Raw genomic sequence first — 20,718 nt, 5'->3', positions numbered from 1 at the left:
CAGGGTGGGATTGTTGGGATTGTCTGTGCAGGGCCAGGATCAAACCAGGTTCACTGGGAAATTACAGAACTTTGGATGCAGGACTTACCCTGCCAAGGGGGAGGACTCAGTTCTGTTCTGCACCATCTCAGCCAGGAAGGATCCTGAGATCCCTCTGAGCAAGTGCAAAGGAGCCAGAAAACTCCAGGATCAAATTTAAACATAAGACAGCAAGTGCAGGGGGTGGGAATGGAAAGGGAGGCAAAATCCCAGTGGGTTTTTATTTTTTTAAAAAGGGTTTTTTAAAAAAGCCTCTGGAGGACAAATGGAATTTTCTGTCAGGTAAAGCCCTGGTAGCTGGGAGCAGCTGCAGAGCGCTGCAATCCTGGGCAGATTTCAGACTACTGACCCAACAATCCTGCCTGCTCTTCCCAAAAAGAATAAAAAAACAAATGTGGAAGGTCAGGGCATGGTCCCAGCTGGCCCAGCCCCTCGTTCCTGCACAGGGTGGGGGTCTGGCCTCAGCCTGGGATCAAATCAGGTTCACAGGGAAATTACAGAATTTTGGATGCAGAACTTACCCTGCCGAGGGGGAGGACTCTGGATGACTCCAAGGAAACCTTAAATTGCTGCAGGGTTGCCTGGGCTTTAGGAAGGGTTTGTCAGCTCTCCTTCCCGTGGGTGTCTAAGTGTTTTTTGGGGGGTTTGATGTTATCAAGGCTGTTTGTTTGTGCAGGAGGAAGTGGAGTGGTGGCACAGCTGAGGGAGAGGTTTGGGGCTGCAGGAAGGGCAGGAGGGGGAGGTTTTGCACAAACAGCACGTGAGAAAGAAAACAAAGCAAACTTTTCTTTCACCCCCTTTAAAGAGAAGCAAAACCAGCCTCCTCTGGCTCTGCACAAGTTGAAAAGAAGATTAAATCCATGTCTATAAAAAACATTGCTTCCTGCATCACACATACCAATTTTTATCACTTTAAATAAGGAAGGAACTGAATTTGAGGCCTGGATTTATCCATGGCCCTGCAGGAAGAGGCTCTTGGTGCATCATTTCTGCAGGGTGAGACCTTCTCATTCTCCCTGTCCTGGTTGGTGGCTCAGGTCACTGCCAGGGCTCTCTTTGATTTTTAAAGGAATTTTCTCCATCACATGAGCTCTGCTCTGGCCTTTCCACACAAATTCCTTAAAATCCACCTTCTGATGAAGAAAATTTTCCATATCTGAGCAAGGGCCTCGATACCATCTAGAAATCTTTATCCACGAAAACATTTTCCAGCTGAACAAAAAGCCTGCAGTACATCAAAGCCATTCAGCACAACATCAAGCAGGAATATTTAAGTAATTCCTCATTTGCTGGCACAAGGAAACAATTCCTCCAAGGGAAGAGGCCACAGAAGGTATTTGCAAGGAAGCCTTTGGAGAGGGATGTCAGGTCCTCTCTTTCCCAGTCCCTTCTCCAATGCTGTCTGGTATTCCCAACACCAAACCTGTTCAAGGTTTATGGACAGCTTTTGTAAAAATCTAGGAATTTCTTTAGAGGGAAAGGTTTCTGGCTTTGGATAGGGCCAAGTGAAGCTTCCTTGTGCCACAGGGGGGCTGCAGAGTTAGGGCTGCAGGGAACCAGCCCTGTCCACCTGGAGACAGTGGTTTGCACCTCAAATCCATGTTCTCTCCCTTAATACCATCCTAAATCTGTGTTCTATCCCTCAACACCATCCCAAATCCATATTCTATCCCTCAACACCATCCCAATCCATGCTGTCTCCCTCACACAGCCCCAAATCTATGTTCCTTCCCTCAAATCCTCCCAATTCCACATTCTCCCCCTCAATACCATCCCAAATCCACATTCTCCCCCTCAATACCATCCCAAATCCACATTCTCCCCCTCAATACCATCCTAAATCCACACTCTCTCCCTCACACCATCCCAAATCCACATTCTCCCCCTCAATACCATCCTAAATCCACACTCTCTCCCTCACACCATCCCAAATCCACATTCTTCCCCTCAATACCATCCCAAATCCACACTCTCTCCCTCACACCATCCCAAATCCACATTCTTCCCCTCAATACCATCCCAAATCCACACTCTCTCCCTCACACCATCCCAAATCCACATTCTCCCCCTCAATACCATCCCAAATCCACACTCTCTCCCTCAACACACGTCTGGCTGATGTAGCTGAGATTTCTTATGGCAGAGGGTGAGATCCCAAATCCCTGAGTGCCAGGGCACAGATGGTCTTTAAGAACAAATTCTTTTCTCCAGCAGCTGGAATTGCACAGAATCCCCCACGTCACTTTCTGTGTCTCCCCCCGGCAGAGCTCAGAGCCCGTGAGCAGCCACGTGTCCTGTAAAGCTCCCTGGGTTTATTCTGCTCAGGAATCAGAACCCAAACCCTTTCTCCAGGAAAAAAGGACACTGAAGTGTCCATGCCAGGCCAGAAAAGCGATTAAAATTGGGAAAGTTCATTAGCTCACTCCCAAGAGTCCAAGCCAGGGGTGCTCTTCACACACCAGTGCAGTTCCCAGCTGTCCTGAATGACTTGGGATCCATCATCTCCCCACTGCAAACCTCCAGCATCTCCCAAGCCCTGCACATCCCTGATCCTGGGAGTGCAGCAAGGACTCACCTATTTCCCCTTCCACTCCAGACAGGTCACATCAAACACAAAATCCCCAGAGAGCTCCACCCTCCTTCCCACAGGTTCCTGCCTCCAGGGACTGATGGGAAGCTCATCCCCACCTTGGGATGTGTGGAGAAGCCCCAGAGACCAGCAGGAGGTGCAGATTCCTGCAGTTTGTGTCCCCATCAGGATGGTGTGAGGGAGAGAGCTTGTCCACTTGGACAACTTGTAACTGAACTCTGTCAGTTTTTCTCCACAGTTCAGTCCCTCTGGAGCCTCCCAACATATTTCTCATTGCACTTGGATTACAGACTTATTTTGCCTCCAAGGAGGCAGCTCTGGCCCTTCACTGATGCTCACATTTCAGAAACATTCCCAATGTGCAGCCCTTCTGCATTCTGCTTGGAGAAACATTCCTGCATCCTTCCAAAGCTCAGTTCCAGCCCAGTAGTGAGAGTTGCTAACATAGAAGTTGTTGTTTTGTTTAATATTAAATATAGCCCATTTTGTTAACATGTTTCAGCTTCCAAGACTGAGAGATCACAGGCAAGAGCTGTCCCAGGAAAAGCCTCTTGGGATGAATCCCCTCCCAAACATTTTAACGATGAACAGAAGCAAAGGAATTTATCTGACATGATCTATAATAAGATTTCAATATAACATTCAGCCTACAGCATTTCTAAATATGGCCAAAGATCCCTGGAGTTATTTGGCATTATTTCATCTTCCAAGGATTTTCTTTCACTTATTCTGCTGTGTTTGCATACGTGGGATTCCACATCCGTCACGGAGCGAGCCCGGCTGGGCCATCCCGGACTTAAAACAGGTCTCAATCCAAGGTTGGCAGGTGCAGAATTTGTGAAATTATTTTTTTAAAATTTATTTATTAAAAAAAGACCTTTTGACACCTGCTCAAAACTTGGAGATACAGGAAAAATTTCACTTTCTTAAATCAAGGGTTGAAGGAATCTTGGAACCTTCCAACCCTGGATCACTGGGCTCCTCACATCCATGCCCTGCTCCTACCAATGAGCTGGGCTCATTCCCTTCCAATCCCTTCCTTCTCCCAGCACACACCTCTACATCCATTGGGACATTTGAGGTAAAGAACCACCGGTCTTCTCAAAGCTCAGCAAATCAGAACACCTCACCACAGACTGGCACTCTCATTCCTCTTCCCAAACAGCAAACAAATGCCCAGGGGAAGGAAAAATGGAAAAAAAATCTTCCCTGTGAGAGTGGTGAGGCCCTGGCACAGGTTGGATGTGTCCAAGGCCAGGTTGGACAGGGCTTGGAGCAACCTGGTCTATGGATGGTTGCTCCATGGCAGGGGTTGGAATGGGATGAGCTTTAAGGTCCTTCCAACCCAAACCCTTCCACGACGACTCTGCCCTCACCTCACCTTGGAACAGAAGGTTCCTGGAGACACCTCCAGGAATTCCAGTGTCCTTAGGAGCAGGAGCTGCAGCAGGAGCAAAGCCCACCCCAGAAGGGACACTCACCATGACAGTGCAGTCCTCGGAGCCGCTGGCGATGACCTGGTCATTGTGGGGACACCAATCGATGTCCAGCACCGGCCCCGTGTGGCCACACACTGTGGGGTAGGACTTGTCAATCCTGCCTGTCTGGAGGGAAGAAGAAGAAAGAGAGCTGTGATATCCTGAAGGAAGGTGCTCCCCAACCCTCTGTTTGCTTTTTCATATCCACAGTTCCATGAGATTTGAACTCACGGGCCAGCAGAGGAACAGACCAGCAGCTCCTCTCCAGCATCAATGAGCTGGAGACTCCCCACGGAGCACAAGAAAGGGTTCAGAGATCCAGCACAGCAGGGCTGTGATCCCAAATCTCAGCACCTGCTGCCACACCATCCCTTTTTCCACCCCAACTTTCTGGGAAGAGCAAAGCTCTGGTTTCATCTGCTTCCCAATGGAGATGGCTGAAGACAACCAAGCTAAAAATGTCATCAGAGGGCATTGCTGGTCACTGAATTGACCAGGTCTGCTTGGTTTCTTAAAACAGAAGGATCTTGCTTGGATGGGATGATTTTAGGATGCAGTTGAGCAGAGGAAAATATTGTTTTGAAGAATAAAAGCTGCCAAAATGGACTGTGGCAGCCACATCTGCCTCTCCATGGCCAGAGGACCGAGGCCACCAATGCCAAGCTCCCTACAGGGATAACATTCCCAAGAAAATGAGCTCATGAGCCACTTAAACCTGAACTGGCACAAATCCAGTGATGCTGAAACACCAATTCTGCCCCTGGACCTACATTTTGCTGAGGAGCCCTGAAGCACCTGATGCCACAAAGAAGGAAAAGGAAAATCACTCTCATCATCCTTCTCTCTCTTGGCCACAAGGGAAGCAATATTTACAATACTGAAGATGCACAGCAGCAACGGCAGGGTGAGGAGGAAACTCCTCCACTTCCACAGCCACAGCCCTGGTCCTGCTCCATGGGGTTTTGTTTCCAGGGAATGACCTTTTCATGATGAGTGATGGGAGAAGAGACACAGCAGGGAGAGGTCTGGGATGGGGTCGTCTTCTTTTGTGTTTAAACATGCAGAAGAAATGGTTGGAATTTCACTTGTGCCATTGGATGGGAACATTCCCCAACCTTGGAGGTGACATTCCTTAATTTATGCCTCCCACCCTGCTTCATGTGGGAGGCTGCTCCTATTCAAGGCTGATAACCAGAATAATGCTGGACATTGGCTTTAGAGGATGACTGACCTGGAGCCCTCCACAAACAGCAAAACAAGATATTGACCCCAAAAAATCCCACTAGCTCCTAAAAGGCCAAATTTAGGCTTCAAAAGTAAAAAAAGACTCAGTGATTCAGCTGCTTTTGGAATTATTAAAAGGGGAAGAGCTGTAGATGAAAAGCCATAAACCTGCCATTCAAAAATTAAAGCCTGTGTAATCCCTCTTGGATGCCATAATGTGAAATAGGATTTAAAAAATTAATACACCCAACTGCCATGTAGAATTCATCCATTTTAATTTACCCAATTAAAAGGAGAACCATGCAGAGCACATGAACTGCAGAAGGAACATGACAGGCCACAGACAAATACAGGCCTGAACCAAAAAGGAAAAATAGGAATAATAATGCAAAATGTCAGGGACTGCCTGTTCTGGCTCCCTGGCAGGAATCAGTGGGATACTCCAGGAGGAGCTCCTGGTAACTATTTCCAGGCTGCACAAGCACTTGTCAGGTCAGTTTTGGGCTTTTACAGTCATTTATTACTGAGGAGAGGCAAAAAAAAAAAAAAAAAATTCAGCAATTTAAACCCCAAACTTCACCTTTCAGTTTTGATCACAATGAACCTGCACAGCCTGAGCAGGAGCAGCCAAGAGCCTGTGACAGCAGGGACACCCAGGAGCTGCTTCCCACCACCTGTGATGGAGCTTGGCTCTTAAACCAGGATCCTGCTCTTCCATAAGGAGCAGAGCTTCCAGAATCATGGAAGGGGTTGGGCTGGAAGCACCTCAAATATCATCCAGTCCCTGGCATGGGACACCTTCCACCATCCCAGGCTGCTCCAAGCCCCATCCAACCTGGCCTTGGGCACTGCCAGGGATCCAGGGGCAGTCACAGTTTCTCTGGGGAATCTGAGCCAGGGCCTCACCACCTTCATAGTCAGGAATTTCTTCCCAGAATCCCATCTAAATCTACCCTCTTTTATCTTAAAGCCATTCCCCCATGTCCTGTCACTCCATCCTTTATCCCAAGTCCTCCTCCAGCTCTCCTGGAGCCCCTTTAGGCACTGGAAAGGGCTCTGAGGTGTCCCTGGAGCCTTCTCTTCTCCAGGTGAACACCCCCAGCTCCCCCAGCCTGGCTCAGAGCATCTCCATGGCCTCCTCTGGACTCTTTCCAAGAGTTTCACATCCTTCCCGTTCCGGGACTCCAAAGCTGCTGCAGGTGGGGTCTCACCTGAGCAGGGCAGAGGGACAGAATTCCCTGTGCATCACCTACAGACACCCTCTGTCCCTGCCTGCACCAGGAGAGTGACACCAAACGCTGTTTCCAACAGGGAACAGACAGGGAAAACAGGGAAAGGAGATGTTATTTAGCAGCAGTGGGGGAGAGGCAGCAACCTCAAGCTTGTTTATGCACAAAGAATTATCAAACCAAGGAAGAGAGGACAAAGCAGAGCAGGAGATGTCCCACACAGCAGCTCCCTGGGATCTGGCAGAGGAAGACAATCCCAGGGAGATAAAGAGCCCAGGGGCATCAACATCTTCACTTGGGCATGAAAGGAGAGACTCTGCTGCTCACCAGGAATCCCAGAATCATTCAGGCTGGGAATAATCCCAGAATCATTCAGGTTGGGAATAATCCCAGCATCATTCAGGCTGGGAATAATCCCAGAATCATTCAGGTTGGAAATAATCCCAGCATCATTCAGGTTGGGAATAATCCCAGAATCATTCAGGTTGGAAAGACCCCCCAGATCATCCAACCTGTGAGCAATCCCCACCTTGTCACCCACAGTGCCACGTCCGGCCCTTCCTTGGCCGCCTCTGGAGATGCACAAAAATGAGCAGCAAAGATCAAAACGAGACTAAATAAGGACATCAAAGTGCTGCAGGAGGCCCCAGCAGGGCGAGCACGAGCCCCAGCCCTTGGAGAGAAGCTCCTGCCTTGTGGTCAGAGGCACCAAACGGTCTCTGCAGGGCAGAGGAAACCACGGTGTCTTCCTGAGCACCCGAGAGCTCGGCGCCGCATCCGCCTCTCGTCACCAGCACCTCCAGCAGGGACCCTGCCACCCCCTCAGGGGACAGCACAGGACAGCACAGGACAGCACCCCCCAGGACTGACCCCTCAGAGCGAGCCATGAGCAGCTTGGGACTCAGGGCTGTGGTTTTACCACCTCTCAGCATCGCTTTGGCCAATTCCATCCAGCAGGTTCCTCCTCCCGGAGATTCCTCCATCAGATTCAGCCCCCTGGAGGAGGGAGCCCCAATTCCCAGCATTGCACCATGCTCAGAAAAATCAGTGTTTTAAGGGATTTGCCAAAAGGGAAAGCTCAGTAGGGTTATAAAAAACCCACCAGGCTGCAAAATCACCATCCCATGGTTTTCAACACAATTCCTCTGCAAGCAGGACACCACGAGGTTTGGCAGCTGGGTGTGTTTCCATGCTACCCTAATGCTCCCAGGTTTGGGGATTTATTTATTTATTTATTTGGAAAATGTAATCTTATAATTAGGAGAGGATTTAAAATAAATCTCAAGTGCTGATACACAGATTAAAATTAACTTCAAGAAATTCAATCCTTCTCATAATCCACTGGGGTTGTGGTTTGACAACAAAAGTTATCCCTGATAACTTTTGAAATCTGGAGTTGTATTTTATAAAATGCTGGAATTTGAGGATTTTTTTATAAAGTTGGTGTTGTCTGAATACACACTCAATATGCAGGTGTTTCAGCAAGGGGAAAATTTTGCCTTATTAAATAAATTTTAGTTATTAAAATTAAATTTTAATGTATTTCATGTATTCCAGATCAAAAAAAAAAGAAGTTAAATCATCAGAAATATTAAACCCAGACCAGAAAAAAAGTGAGAGATGAGAAGAAAAAAATATGATTAAATCCAAAAGGGATGGATAAGCAACATAAGAAAACTGTTCCTAAAAGTGGGAGTTTTTTGAATTAATTTGAGTGTCTTGTGATCGTTTCTCTGCCAGAAAAGGGCATTTGGTGGCAGGAAACAGCTCATGGATTATGGTAAAAATATCAGGGAGAACAGCTGCTTCCCCAGCCCATGGCTGTGCTCCTTGAAATCTCCATTTCAATTAGGGAAGTGGCATCGAGTTGCACAAGCCAAAGCAGCTCCCCCCCCCTCACCCTGCACAAGTTTGAGGAAGGAAATCAGGTCACAACTGCAAAGTTTGAAACCCCAACCAACTGCACCTTTTGTCTGCTAGAGAAAATGCTCCTCTTTTCTTTAGATTGTGGATTTTCCTCAAAAAAAAAACTCCTGAATTTCATCCAGGGAACTTCTGAGCACTGAGCCTCCATCTCTGGCTGCAGCAGCTGGGCCTGGAGGAGGCAACTGGGAGAGAACTGGGCTAAAATGGAAATTCCTGCCCATGCCCAGCAGCCATCAGCCACCTCCCAGCCCAGTCCTGGCATCCTGAACTAATCTGGAAGATTAGCAAGTGTTATTCCCTAGAGATCCACTGGAAAGTCAGGCAATAAGAGGCCACTGTGCTCTCCAAGAATCCCCCAGCAGTGCTCCTGTTGTCACTTTGGCAGCTGCAGGGCTGTGACATTGGATGTTGGGGAAAATTTCCACACTGGAAGGGTGGGCAAGCATGGAAGAGGCTCCCCAGGGAAGTGGGAGAGCCACCATCCCTGGAAATGTTAAAACACAAGCAGTTGGGGCACTTTGTGATGTGGTTCACTTGCTCAAAGGTGGGGCTTGATGAGCTTGGAGGGCTTTTCCAACCTCAAGGATTCCATGATTCTGTGATTCTATCCCAGGCTGACACAGAATGGACACATGCTGGCTTTAAATAGTTAAAAAAAAACCCAAAAAACCCAACACAAACAGCCCTCACAACCAACCCAACCTGCAAAATCCCATCTCTAGGAGCTGGGAGTGCAGCACAGCTCCAGCATTCCCATGGATATCTGTCCCACAAATGACATTACAATTAAAAAGAGACAGAGTCAGTGCTTTTTTCCCCCTCTCTAAAATATGATTTCCAAAGCAGTTCATCCTCCTGCTCCTTCCCAACTGCAGGAAAGCCAATGGGTATTCCCAGAAGCTGAGGGCTCTGGATAAAGTGGAAAAATCCTGCTGCTGTTTAGAGGATGAGCATCCAGCCAGAGAGAGCAGAGTTGCTGGGCAAGGATCCACAGGGATCCACAGGGATCATCTCCACGAGCTGGGAACAGATAATCCAGAGCTCCACCATGTAAAACTTCCATTTTTATTATTGGACAAAACCTTAAAATTGCAGAGATATTTGTGCAAACCTCTGGCTGTAAGACAGGGGTGGAATTTGCTGCTTTTTTTCCCTGGAGGAATGAGATCCATTAGCCCCTCTGCTGCCCTCTCTTCCCTACTGCATTAGAACCTGATGATCCATTGGAATCAAGCTGACAGTGATAAATATAAACTTCTTTTTACAGAGAAAAATCCAAGGTGAAATAAAAGGACAAAATCCATCACACTCCCCCTAAAATGGCAGGAAAGGCTCAATAAACCCATCACAGCAAAAACCTCCTGATTTTATTCTACACACAGTTCAGAAAAGGATGATTTTCTTTCCCCAAAATCCTTCCTGGTGGAAAAGGAATTGGGAAGAGCTGCTTAACAGCTCTCATATGCCATGGATGAACACCAAGGCCTGTCACTTGCAGAACAACATATTCCTTGGAGAAGATCATTCCCGAGGTGTGCACGCCCCCACCCACATGCTAATTGCCTCTGAGGGCACCATCTGATCCCAGATCCTGCTGTGAAGGGGGTGCAGGAAGGGATCAGGAAAATGGAAAAATCTAATAAAAGCTATATCCAAAAGGGACTGAATAAACCTCTGGTAAAGGCCTTATGTAACACAACTCGTGGCTGAATGGATCTTTCTGCATGAACTCAAACAAAAAGGAACATTTGCAGCAGGTTTTTCTGTGCAGATAAAAACTGCAAAGAGTTTTTGAGGAGGGGAAAAAAGAAATTTTTCTCCAGTTCTGCTGGAGCACACAGCCGGCATCAGAACCAACCCCTGAACCCAGGTGTTTCCAAGTCATCCTGCCCAACATGCCAGGAAACCCAGAGAATTTTTATCTGGTACCTTCCCTGTGTACCCAGAGCTTTCCCTGGGATAAGCGTCAGAGAAAACTAACTCTACAACCAGAGCCCAGAACAAGCAGTGAAGTTTCCAGCTCCTTCCCTGGTGAGCAGAATTAACGTTGATTACTCTGGCTCTTATCACCTCCACAACCCTGACCGGGAGGAATTACAGCTTTTCCAAACTATGTGGCTCATTCCAACAGAGGCCAACCCCCCCAGACCGAGCAACCTGTGGGAATCAGATTGTCTGATGCTCAGCAGCTCCTGCCGGAGCATGGGAATGGCGAGTTCCTGGCAAAGCCCCTGCACATGTGCGTGCAAGAAAACAGGAAGTTCAGACAAAGCATTTCCACAGGCAGCAAAGCCGGCTCGGCCACGCCGGCTGCGGCTGCTCCGGGAGCTGCGGGGATGGAAAGAGGATGCAGGGAGGAAAGAGGATGCAGCCCCTGCGTCCCCCATTGGCGCGGGGGGACGGAGAGACCCTCGGCAGCACGGGGGAGCTGGGGACGCGGCGGGGACGTGGGTGACAGGGGTGAATTGGCGCACACAGACGCGTTAATTCCCGCAAACGGGTTAATGAATCCCCGCGCGCACTCGGGTTAATGAATTCCCGCGCACTCGGGTTAATGAATTCCCGCGCGCACACGGGTTAAATCCCGCGCCCACGGGTTAATCCATTCCCGCGCACACGGGTTAATGAATCCCCGCACACACGGGTTAATCCATTCCCGCACACACACGGGTTAATCCATTCCCGCACACAGACACACGGATTAATCCACTCCCGCACACAAGGGTTAATCCATTCCCGCGCACACGGGTTAATGAATCCCCGCACACACGGGTTAATCCACTCCCGCACACACGGGTTAATCCATTCCCGCGCACACACGGGTTAATTCCCGCGCACACACAAGGGTTAATCCATTCCCGCGCACATACACACAAGAGTTAATCCATTCCCGCACACACACACGGGTTAATTCCCGCGCACACACACAAGGGTTAATCCATTCCCGCGCACACGGGTTAATTCCCGCGCACACACACACGGGTTAATTCCCGCGCACACACGGGTTAATCTCCCGTACACAAGGGTTAATCCATTCCCGCGCACACGGGTTAATTCCCGCGCACTTGCCGCGCCGCGCCCCCGCCCCCGCCAATCAGCGCGGCGGCCGCGAGCGCTGCCATGACCATATAAGGTAAAAAGCCGCGGCCGCTGCAGTGCCGCTGCGGCGAGCGCGGGTGCGCGCGCGCGGAGGGGCGGGGCTTGCGGCGAGGGGCGGGGCCTCCCTCCCGCCGGTGTCCGCCCCCCCCGCCCCTCCCGAGCACATGGAGCGGGGAGCGGGGTCCCGGGGGGCTCATCCCGCCCCAAAAACATCCCCGGAGCTCCCGCTCAGCGCCGGCAGGGAGCTGGGAGCCACCAGCCCGGCAGCGACAAACCCCGGCCGTAACAACACCCTGTAATGTCACTGAGAATTGGCAAGGAAAGCACATTAAAAGGAGTAAAATCGCCCCTTTTCTGTGCTCACCCTGCACCAAGGGTCAGCCACGTCCCAGGTAATTCCCAGTGAGCCGCAAAGCGCTGGGTTTGAGCAGCCACGATGTCGTTATGGGACTTTTCCCCTGCAGAAATGCAGCAAGTGTATTTTTATGGCTCAATTTTAAAATCGGCCCAATCCCATGGTTTAAAATTGCCTTTTTTTTTTTTTTGACTATAACAACAAAGATTTTGCTGCGGGGAGCTTAATAAGTATCTGTGCTAAACAGGCTCAAAGAGAAATCCAAATGTTATTTAGGGTGTTGAAGGAACTAAAGGAACAATTTCATCAGCCCAGGCTATAAAAATAAATGCGGAACACAGGAACTGGTTAGAGCAGAGCCAGCAAAGCACTGCATTGCAAAAGAACGTGTCAGGCTGGGGGTGAGGGCCACAGCTCCTCCAGCTTCCCATGGAACCTCCTCAGATGTGGATATTAATGCCTGTGGAAGGCAGGAATGGAGCTGAGGGCACCAAGGCAGTGATAAATAAGAGGGTGGGAGGAAGAACAGAATGGATGAGAACATAACGCCAAAGATGGCACTTAAAAATGCAAAAGGACACTCAGAAATAACAGGAATTTCTGCCAGGGACTGGGAAAACACAGAATCATGGAATCATTAATGTTGGAAAAGCCCTCTGAGACCACTGAGTCCAACTGTTCCCCCAGCACTGCCAAGGCCATCGTGTCCCCAAGTGCCACATCCACACAGCTTTTAAATCTCTCCAGGGATGGGGACTCCATCACTGCTCAGGGCAGCCTGTTCCAGTGCCTGACAACCCTTTCCATGAAGAAATTTTCCACAATATCCAATCTAAACCTCCCTTTGCACAGCTTGAGGCCGTTCCCTCTGGATCTGTCCCTGATCCCTGGGATCAGAGCCTGACCCCCTCCTGTCAGGGAGTTGTGGAGAACCAGAGGGTCCCCCCTGAGCCTCCTTTCTTCCAGGCTGAGCCCCCAGTCTCCCTCATCAGATTTGTGCTCCAAACATTGGGATTTCAGAGAGGAAAAGAGGGATGCACATCCCCAGCTGTCAACATCTGTGCTGTGATGCAGCCGAACCAGGAATTCCTAATCCAGGGCAGTGCCACCAAGTGTCACCACGCGTGGTCCAGGCAGGAGGAGGACACGTGGCCTGAGGATGAGCCCTAAGCAGGGAAGGGCTGCTCATCAGAGCAGCAAACTGAGCTATTTTGGGAGGTTGGGGTTTGGCTTTGCTGAACGCGATGGAGACGTCGCTGCCTCCGCTCTGCCCTGGCCGGGAGGGAAGTTGTGCTCGATCCTGGGCACTAATTCTGTGTTCCACAGGGCAGATCTGGAAGTGGAGCTGGGAACTGATGACAGACTGAGGACAACTTAACCACAGGCTTAAGAGAGGAGTTTGAGTGTCACAGAGAAAAGGATGTTGCAAAAAAAGTCTTTTGATCACAAGAATTTGCTGGTTAAGCATTACAGAAAGAGATGAGAAGAATCTCCTCTAGAGGATGGATGTGACTTTTCCATGCAGGACCAGGGGCAACAGGAATGCCCTTCTTGGAACCAGGTCATTCCTTTGCATCCCTCCAATGTGGGGCTGCAAGGAGCAATTTGGCTCAGGTGTATTCCTGAATTAAATCTGCAAGGAGTAGTTGGGCTCAGATAGTTCCTGAATGAATTCAGCAAGGAGCAGCTGGATTCAGATAGTTCCTGGTTTAAGTCTCAAGGAGAAGCTGGGCTCAGGTGGTTCCTGCTTCAACTCTGCAAGGAGCAGGTGGGCTCAGGTGGTTCCTGGTTTAAATCTGTAAGGAGCCATTTGATTCAGGTGGTTCAAAAAAAAGCTGAATCCCTGACAGTAGAAAAACCAGACTTGATCATAAAAAGGCTTCTAAAACACGATTCTACGTGGAAAGTTCTGCCAGAATCAGCTCAGATGAGTCAAGCAAACAGCTTGTTTGTTGTGTTTAACGTACAGAAAGCATCAGACTGATTACAGACATTAAACACATTCATACATGGCACCACTGAGCACCCACTGTCACCACAGCCTTCATTATCCCCAAAGAAACGCTGGGGTGACAGCACAGCCAAGCAGGGAACTCCAGAAACATTCCAGCAGCTCTTACCTTGTGCAGAGGCAGCACCAGGAAGGCTCCCCCGCCGCTGGCATCCACGATGATGGCCACGAAGCGGGGGTTGACGGCGCAGAAGGAGCTGTCCCAGGTGACGCGGGACACGCGGATGTCGTCGTAGCACTGGTCGTTCTTCACCGCCTGGCCAAAGACGTGCCGGAATTTGCTCTGTCGTACCACCCGCCTCATGGTGTCTGCAAAAGGAGAGGGTCAGTTCCAGGGAAAGGGATGTCCTGCTTGTCCAGGAGATTCCTGGACAGGGATCAGCGCTAGATGTTCTCAGCAGCTCCGCGGCCGCGCTTTTGGCGATGCGGAAACAGAGATTCGCTCGCTGTTCGTGGGATGGTTTGGGTTGGGAGAATCCCAGATTGGTTGGGGTGGGAAGGGATCTCTGGAGATTCCCCCTGCCACAGCAGGGTCACCCAGAGCAGGTGACACAGGAATGCATCCAGGTGGGTTTGGGATTTCTCCAGACAGGGAGACTCCACACCCTCCCTGGGCAGTTCCAGTGCTCGGCCACCCTCCATGGGAAGAGGTTCTTCCTCATGTTGAGGTGGAATTCCACATGGTTTAGTTTATGGCCATTGCTCCTCATTCTGTTGTTGGGCACTGCTTGAAAGAGTCTGGCACTGTCCTCTTGGCACCAAAGACCCTAAAATTTATCCCATTCCACCCCCTGCCATGGGCAGGGACACTCTCCACCATCCCAGGTTGTTCCAAGCCCCATCCAACCTGGCCTTGGACACCTCCACCTTAAGACCTGCCAAATTCTCAGCCAGCTTTGCCTTTTCCTTCTTTTATTAACTAAAATTGAAGGTTGTTTTGCACCCAACCCAACCCAACTGTATTTCCAGGGGGCTTTTACAGAATTTGCCAGTTAAGCGTTAATTTCCCCACTGTAAATGTGTTCCCTGACTGCAGTAAAGGAAGTTCCTAATCCCAAAAGCAGTTTTTAGACAAGTCTCCACATATTTTCAGGGATAAATCTAGTCTTGGATTGAACTTGTTTACTTTCAAGTCAGACAGGGTCCAGAAGATGTAAATAAAAATGCAAGCTCTCAAAATCCGGTGTTCCTGTGAAGTGGTTCCACATGTTCCCTAGCTTCCAGTTCTTTCTTCTAACTCCAAAATCACCCTAAAAAAAATTGTTTCCTAGGCAGAAAGGAGTAATGGAAACAAGTTAATGACTCCAATTAACTTGGTGTGTCTGTAGCATTTCTTGAGAAAAATTATTTTCAAGAATGCTGGAGTTGGAATAGAGGGAAAGGGAATTGGTGTGGAAAATTCCAGCACCTGGGAGAAGACACAGGCACAACTCTTGGAATAGGGATACGACCTACAGAGCCCTCACATCTGGGAAGGGCTTTTCCCATCATCCCAAACTTTTTCCCTCAGAGATGATGGAGCAGAAGAGGAGCCTCCATACAGCATCTTGCTTTTACATATGGGAAAAATATTTCTGCCCCAGTCTCTAGGGATAGCAAAAAAAAAAAAAAAAAGGGAAAAAAATAAAAATAAGCAGAGTCCACCTCCTATCTCTCCTCCTAGAAGGTCCCCAAGCACATGGAAAGGCTGGGAAAAACTGCCCAGTCCCTGGAGCTCCTCACTCCAGTGCAATGTTCCAGAGTGAGAGACCGGGAATGTGGTTCTATCCCAAATCCCTGCTCCCAGGCTGTCTGCTGCAAACGTGATGAAAGCTCCCAGGGCTGTCTGTGACTGCAAAGGCTTCCAAGGGAAGAGCTGAGTGAGTGCTGATGGCTGTTTTGTAGTCTGGGAGGTGAAATAAAAAATTAACCACGACAAAAAGCAGGATAACTGCAGGGAAGCGCTCATCAGAGCCGGGAAATGCCACGGAATGTGTTTGAAGAGGAGGCAAATGTTCCAATTAACCAAACAGACAGCTCTGCAGTGAAACTCTCCACTTCTGCAGAGGTAAGGGAGAAGGAGCAGAGGATTTGTTTTGCACCAGAGCCCGTTTGGGAACTGGCACTGGTCACTTCCATGGTGGCTCAGCTGCTGGGACAGGGAGGCACCAGTGCCACTGGAGTCACCAGTGTGCCCAGTAAAGGCAGATTTGGGGTCAGTTGTGTGGTGGGAACACCTGTCCCAGGTGTGGGGTAGAGGCCACTGAACACCTTCATGCTCCATGGGCTCCATGGTCATTCCCAGCCATGGAGAACAGGTAGGGGTTCCCCACAGTACCTCTTCCATGCTGATATTTTAAAGAGAATTAAGAATATTTAAGGAAAAAAATAGGTTTTAAATGTAAAATTTTGGGAAGAACTGAGGTGTTTAAGATGTCAACAGAAAAGAGCTATATGGAAATTGTTAATGATTTCTGTCCTATTGCAGCTGAACTTGGGCTCCCTCCCTATTTCCATCAGTTACTGGAATTGTGTAATGAACTTTCTGCCAACTGTTTCCCTCAGAGCACAAATCTAAGGCCTGTTCCACGCTGGACACACCCAGGAACACCAGAGTGTGATGGGAAGTCATGATCCAGGAGCTGCTCTCCAGCCCCAGCCAGCAGGTGAGAGCACAAAACAAAACCATGGAATGGTTTGGGTTGGAAGGGACCTTAAAACCCATCCAGTTCCACCCCCTGCCATGGGCAGGGACACCTTGCACTACTCCTGTCCAGCCTGGCCTTGGACACTTCCAGCACAACCCCAGCCTCACCAAATCACGCACAAAGAAAAGTTGAATTTCAACTCCAAGATGCCCAAATGACTAGAAATGCTGAAGTCTCAAGGTTCAGATAAGACACATGATAAAAAATGCAGTTCCACACCCAGTTACTGATTTGTGTCGACTCATTCCGAGCCCTCTCATACAATTCCATCCCCAGGGCTCCTCCCAGAGCTGGGAAGGCTCAGCAGAACCTCTGAGGCCATGGCCAGGTCTGGCAGTGAGCACCATGCAAGAGCAGCATCTCCCCCATCTCCCCAGCATTGCAGGTGACCCCAGGCCACCCCCAGGACATTGGGAATGTTCTCCCAAGCCCAGAGTGACACCTCAGCCCTTTGCCACCCCTTGCAGCAAATCCTTCTCATCATCTGCCTGCACAACTCATCCAGGAGCAGGGAAAAGGCTCCTGCTCTGTGCAGGGTGGATTTCCAGGAGTGTTCACCCCCTGGCAGCATTCCCACCCTGCTGTGAATCCAGATTAAAATCAGATTGCTGGGAAGAAGGTAAAGTGAAGGTTTGAACTTGTCGTGCTGAGCCAGCACAGCAAATTGCCTGGAATCACATCCCACAGAGCCAGGGGGCTGGGAATGGGCCTGCTCCAGTGCTGGCAGTTCAGGTGTGATGGTTACAAAGGATTATTTGTATCACTTGGATAATTGTATCACTTCTTCACTTGATCAATACCAGAACAGCAGGAAAAAATATTAAATTTCAAATATCAGATGCTGGGGATCTGTCAGCCCTTCCAATTTCCCAGCAGAGAAACTCTTTACCCCATGGTGAAATCCTAGTATTTGATTTCCCTCATTTTCACCCTCTGATGCAAAGGGTGATCATTTGATTTTCTATAAATTACCTTTTAAAAATGCAGAGAGTTCAGATGCCTCCAAAAATATCCTTATTTGTTCCAAAGGGATCTGTTGGAACACACCTTCCCTGCCCTCTTCCCCACCTACAGCTCGTCATCCTTAGCAGGAACTCTCTGATCAACACATGGTGAGCAGCCTCCAAGTGCTCATTTCCATAGCAAAGGGAGCGATTCTTGGCGTTGGATCAGAGCCATTTTGATCTGGCAGCTCTCCAAGGAGAAGGAGGGGGGAATGTGCTGCTTGTGGTAGGGAAGGAGCAGCGACTGTGGCTCTTTCAGCTCACCAGGGAGAGCAGGTGAAAAACCCAACAGGGGGAAGGGGAGCTGAGCACCCCAAAAAAGTCCTAGCCCTGCCACAGGCTGTCCCGAAATGGGAAGAGTGTTTTGTTTCCTTTTTGCTTCTCAATCCTGCCATGCAGAGGATGCCCTCCCTTCTCCTCTTCCTCCTCATCCATCTCCAAGAAAATCCACAGCTCAGTTTGGTTCCTGCAAATTCTCTCAGCAGAGTCACGGGCAGGAGCTCCAGGCTTGGCCAATTCATGGGATGGTTTGGAAGGAACCTGAAAGGTCATCCCATTCCACCCCTGCCATGGGCAGGGACACATCCCAGCCTGGCCTTGGGCACTTCCAGGGGGATCACAGCTTCTCCAGGAAACCTGAGCCAGGGCCTCAGCACCTTCACAGTCAGCAATTTCTTCCCAGTATCCCATCTAAATCTACCCTCTCTTGTTTTAAAGCCATTCCCCCTTGTCCTGTCATTCCATCCTTTATCCCAAGTCCCTCTCCAGCTCTCCTGGAGCCCCTTTAGGCACTGGAAGGGGCTCTAAGGTGTCCCTGGAACCTTCTCTTCTCCAGGTGAACACCCCCAGCCTGGCTCCAGAGCGCAGGGGCTCCAGCCCTCAGAGCACCTCTGGGACCTCCTCTGGACCTGCTCTAACAGGTCCGTGTCTTTTTTGTGCCACTTTTAGGATTATCAAGTGAGACACCAACACCTGAGATGATTCACCCTAAGGAAAGGCTGATTCAGCCTCTATCACACTTGCAGAAGGATGACCTGGGTGGTTCAGGGAACCTTGGGAAGTGACTGTGGAAATACCCAAATGGGTAAGGAAATGTATCCATGGCTAACGGGGCTGTGCTGGGGATTTTCTCTTAGGAAGTGGACTTGGAACATGAGCATTAAGAAAAGGAGTTAATTAGATCATTATCTATGCTGTTAAAACCTTGGCTAAGGAACTCCCCACCCACTTGCTAGACAGAATATATTTTTGGGGGGTAAAGTGCAAAATTAGAGGATTTAAAACCTCCTGACTGGGAGCTGAAAGGCATTTAAATTTTGCCAGAGTTACAACCCTCAGCAAAATTAAAACAGAAGCTTTGGACACCCTGCAAAGGCCTCCACAATAGAAGTGCTGACAGATCTACAGCTGCTGAGCTCCTGGATCCCGCTCGGCCACACACGGCATCTTGGTGGGGACACAGCAAACCTCTTATTTATTCCCTCCCTGAGTGAATTCCAGCTGAATTTTACCAAAACTTGGGGTTCATCTGCCAAGTGTGTGCCCTCTGAAGAGCCCAGCCCTTGTGGCAGCTTTTGGGAGCCTGGATGCTGCTGGCCATGCTCACACAGGGACACTTTTCATCCCACTCCTTTCTGATCTCCCATCACGATGTGTCACAAGAGCTACCATGAGTTTGCCCATTTTCCTGTTTATAAAGGATTTATCTGTCTCAAGAATCCAACAGATGGATTTCTGTGGCTTCGGAGGGTTTGCAGCCTGCTTATGCAAGAGGAAATGCATCCTGCTAGGGAACACTTACAGGAAAACCCCCCACTAATGGCAAAATCCTGCTCAGCCCATGTGATTGTGATCCCTTCTGGATGGGGAGGCATTGGAATAAAAGGCCAGTTGAAGTCAGACAGCCAGAGGCTACTGTTAAGGGGGGTGAGGAGATACAAATCCAGTGGATAGGGAGAGCAGCATTTATAAAAGGTTGGTATTTGGGACTAGAAAGGCTCTTCCTTAAGTGGAAAAAGTCAAGTTGCAGCTGTTGATGGTGAATTCCCAAACTCCCAGCCTGAGCCTTGCTGAGGAACTTTGGAATAAAGGTCCGGTCTTAATTGTTAAAAAATGAGAAGCAGATTAAGAAAATTTAAAAAATTAAGAGGTCAATGGTTGGCCTTGATGATCTTAAAGGTGTTTTCCAATAATTTCATGGTTTTACAGGCAGTGCACCAGCAGCAGTTATGAATGATGTTATGGGATGGATGGGGTGCTGGGGTCAGCAGGGACAGGGCATGGCCCCACTGGTGAACCTGCAACATGGGACAGCCCAAAGGATTCCCAAATACCAACTGTGAGGCCTCAGTGGCCTCATCAGCAAAACCTCACCAGCAAACCAGCTCTGTGCTCAGCGCTGGTTTTACAAAAAAATCTAGGAAGTGTGTTATATCCTAACCCCAAACCAGGCCATGGATGTCCCAAGCTGGCCCTGGCATGGAGAGAACACCCTCTGGGAGTAGGGCTGAGCCACACCTGCAGAGCAGTTGGCCATCATGGAGATAAGCACCAGAGAGAAGCCCACAAGGAATCTGCTAATTCCTTCCTCGGAGTACTTTGAACATCCTATGGAAGATGAAGTACAGAGCCACACTGGAAGGGAGGGCAGAGGCATTCAGGGGGTTTGAGGCCATGGAAACACCTCCATCCCCTCGTGCTCCTCACAGCAAGGATGGCTCCACCACTGTGGGCCCAAGGAAGCAGGGACTGAGCCAAGAGCTGCACCCACTGAGAACAGGCACAGAGACCTCCAGGTTATTTCCTAATCCCTCCTTTCTGGCATTTTTTTCACTCCAGAGCCTTGGTTGTGCAAACTCTGGGGTTCTCAGTGACCCAGGGCCATGCCCAGCCACAGGGACAGGGACACACAGTGCCCTGGGCTCAGTCCAGCTGCCCACCTATTCCAGGGAAATCCTACCACCACTGTCGCCAGCAAGGCTGGAGGAGGAATCCGTGTAATAAAATCCCAGAAAGGTTTGGGTTGGAAGGGGCACTGAAGCTCACCCAGTTCCACCCCCTAGCATGGGCAGGGACA

The 20,718-nt window shown here is 49.5% G+C and overlaps 1 protein-coding gene across 1 annotated transcript in view; it reads right to left on the bottom strand.

Annotated features, from left to right (window-relative positions):
* The window catches only part of CORO1C (coronin 1C), a 39,962-nt gene that overhangs the window by 9,021 nt on the left and 10,223 nt on the right, over positions 1-20,718 (bottom strand). The window contains exons 2-3 of the mRNA XM_066561907.1: positions 14,061-14,260; positions 4,111-4,233 (exon numbers count right to left, since the gene is read on the bottom strand). Coding sequence (XP_066418004.1) covers positions 4,111-4,233; positions 14,061-14,255 — 318 coding nt within the window. The 5' untranslated portion in view covers positions 14,256-14,260. The remainder of the gene's footprint in view (positions 1-4,110; positions 4,234-14,060; positions 14,261-20,718) is intronic.

Source organism: Molothrus aeneus, chromosome 18 (genome assembly GCF_037042795.1).
Source record: "Molothrus aeneus isolate 106 chromosome 18, BPBGC_Maene_1.0, whole genome shotgun sequence".
In the NCBI taxonomy this organism is placed as follows: domain Eukaryota; kingdom Metazoa; phylum Chordata; class Aves; order Passeriformes; family Icteridae; genus Molothrus; species Molothrus aeneus.
Note: the sequence above shows the minus strand (reverse complement) of the source record. Positions and strands in the feature narration are given on the sequence as shown.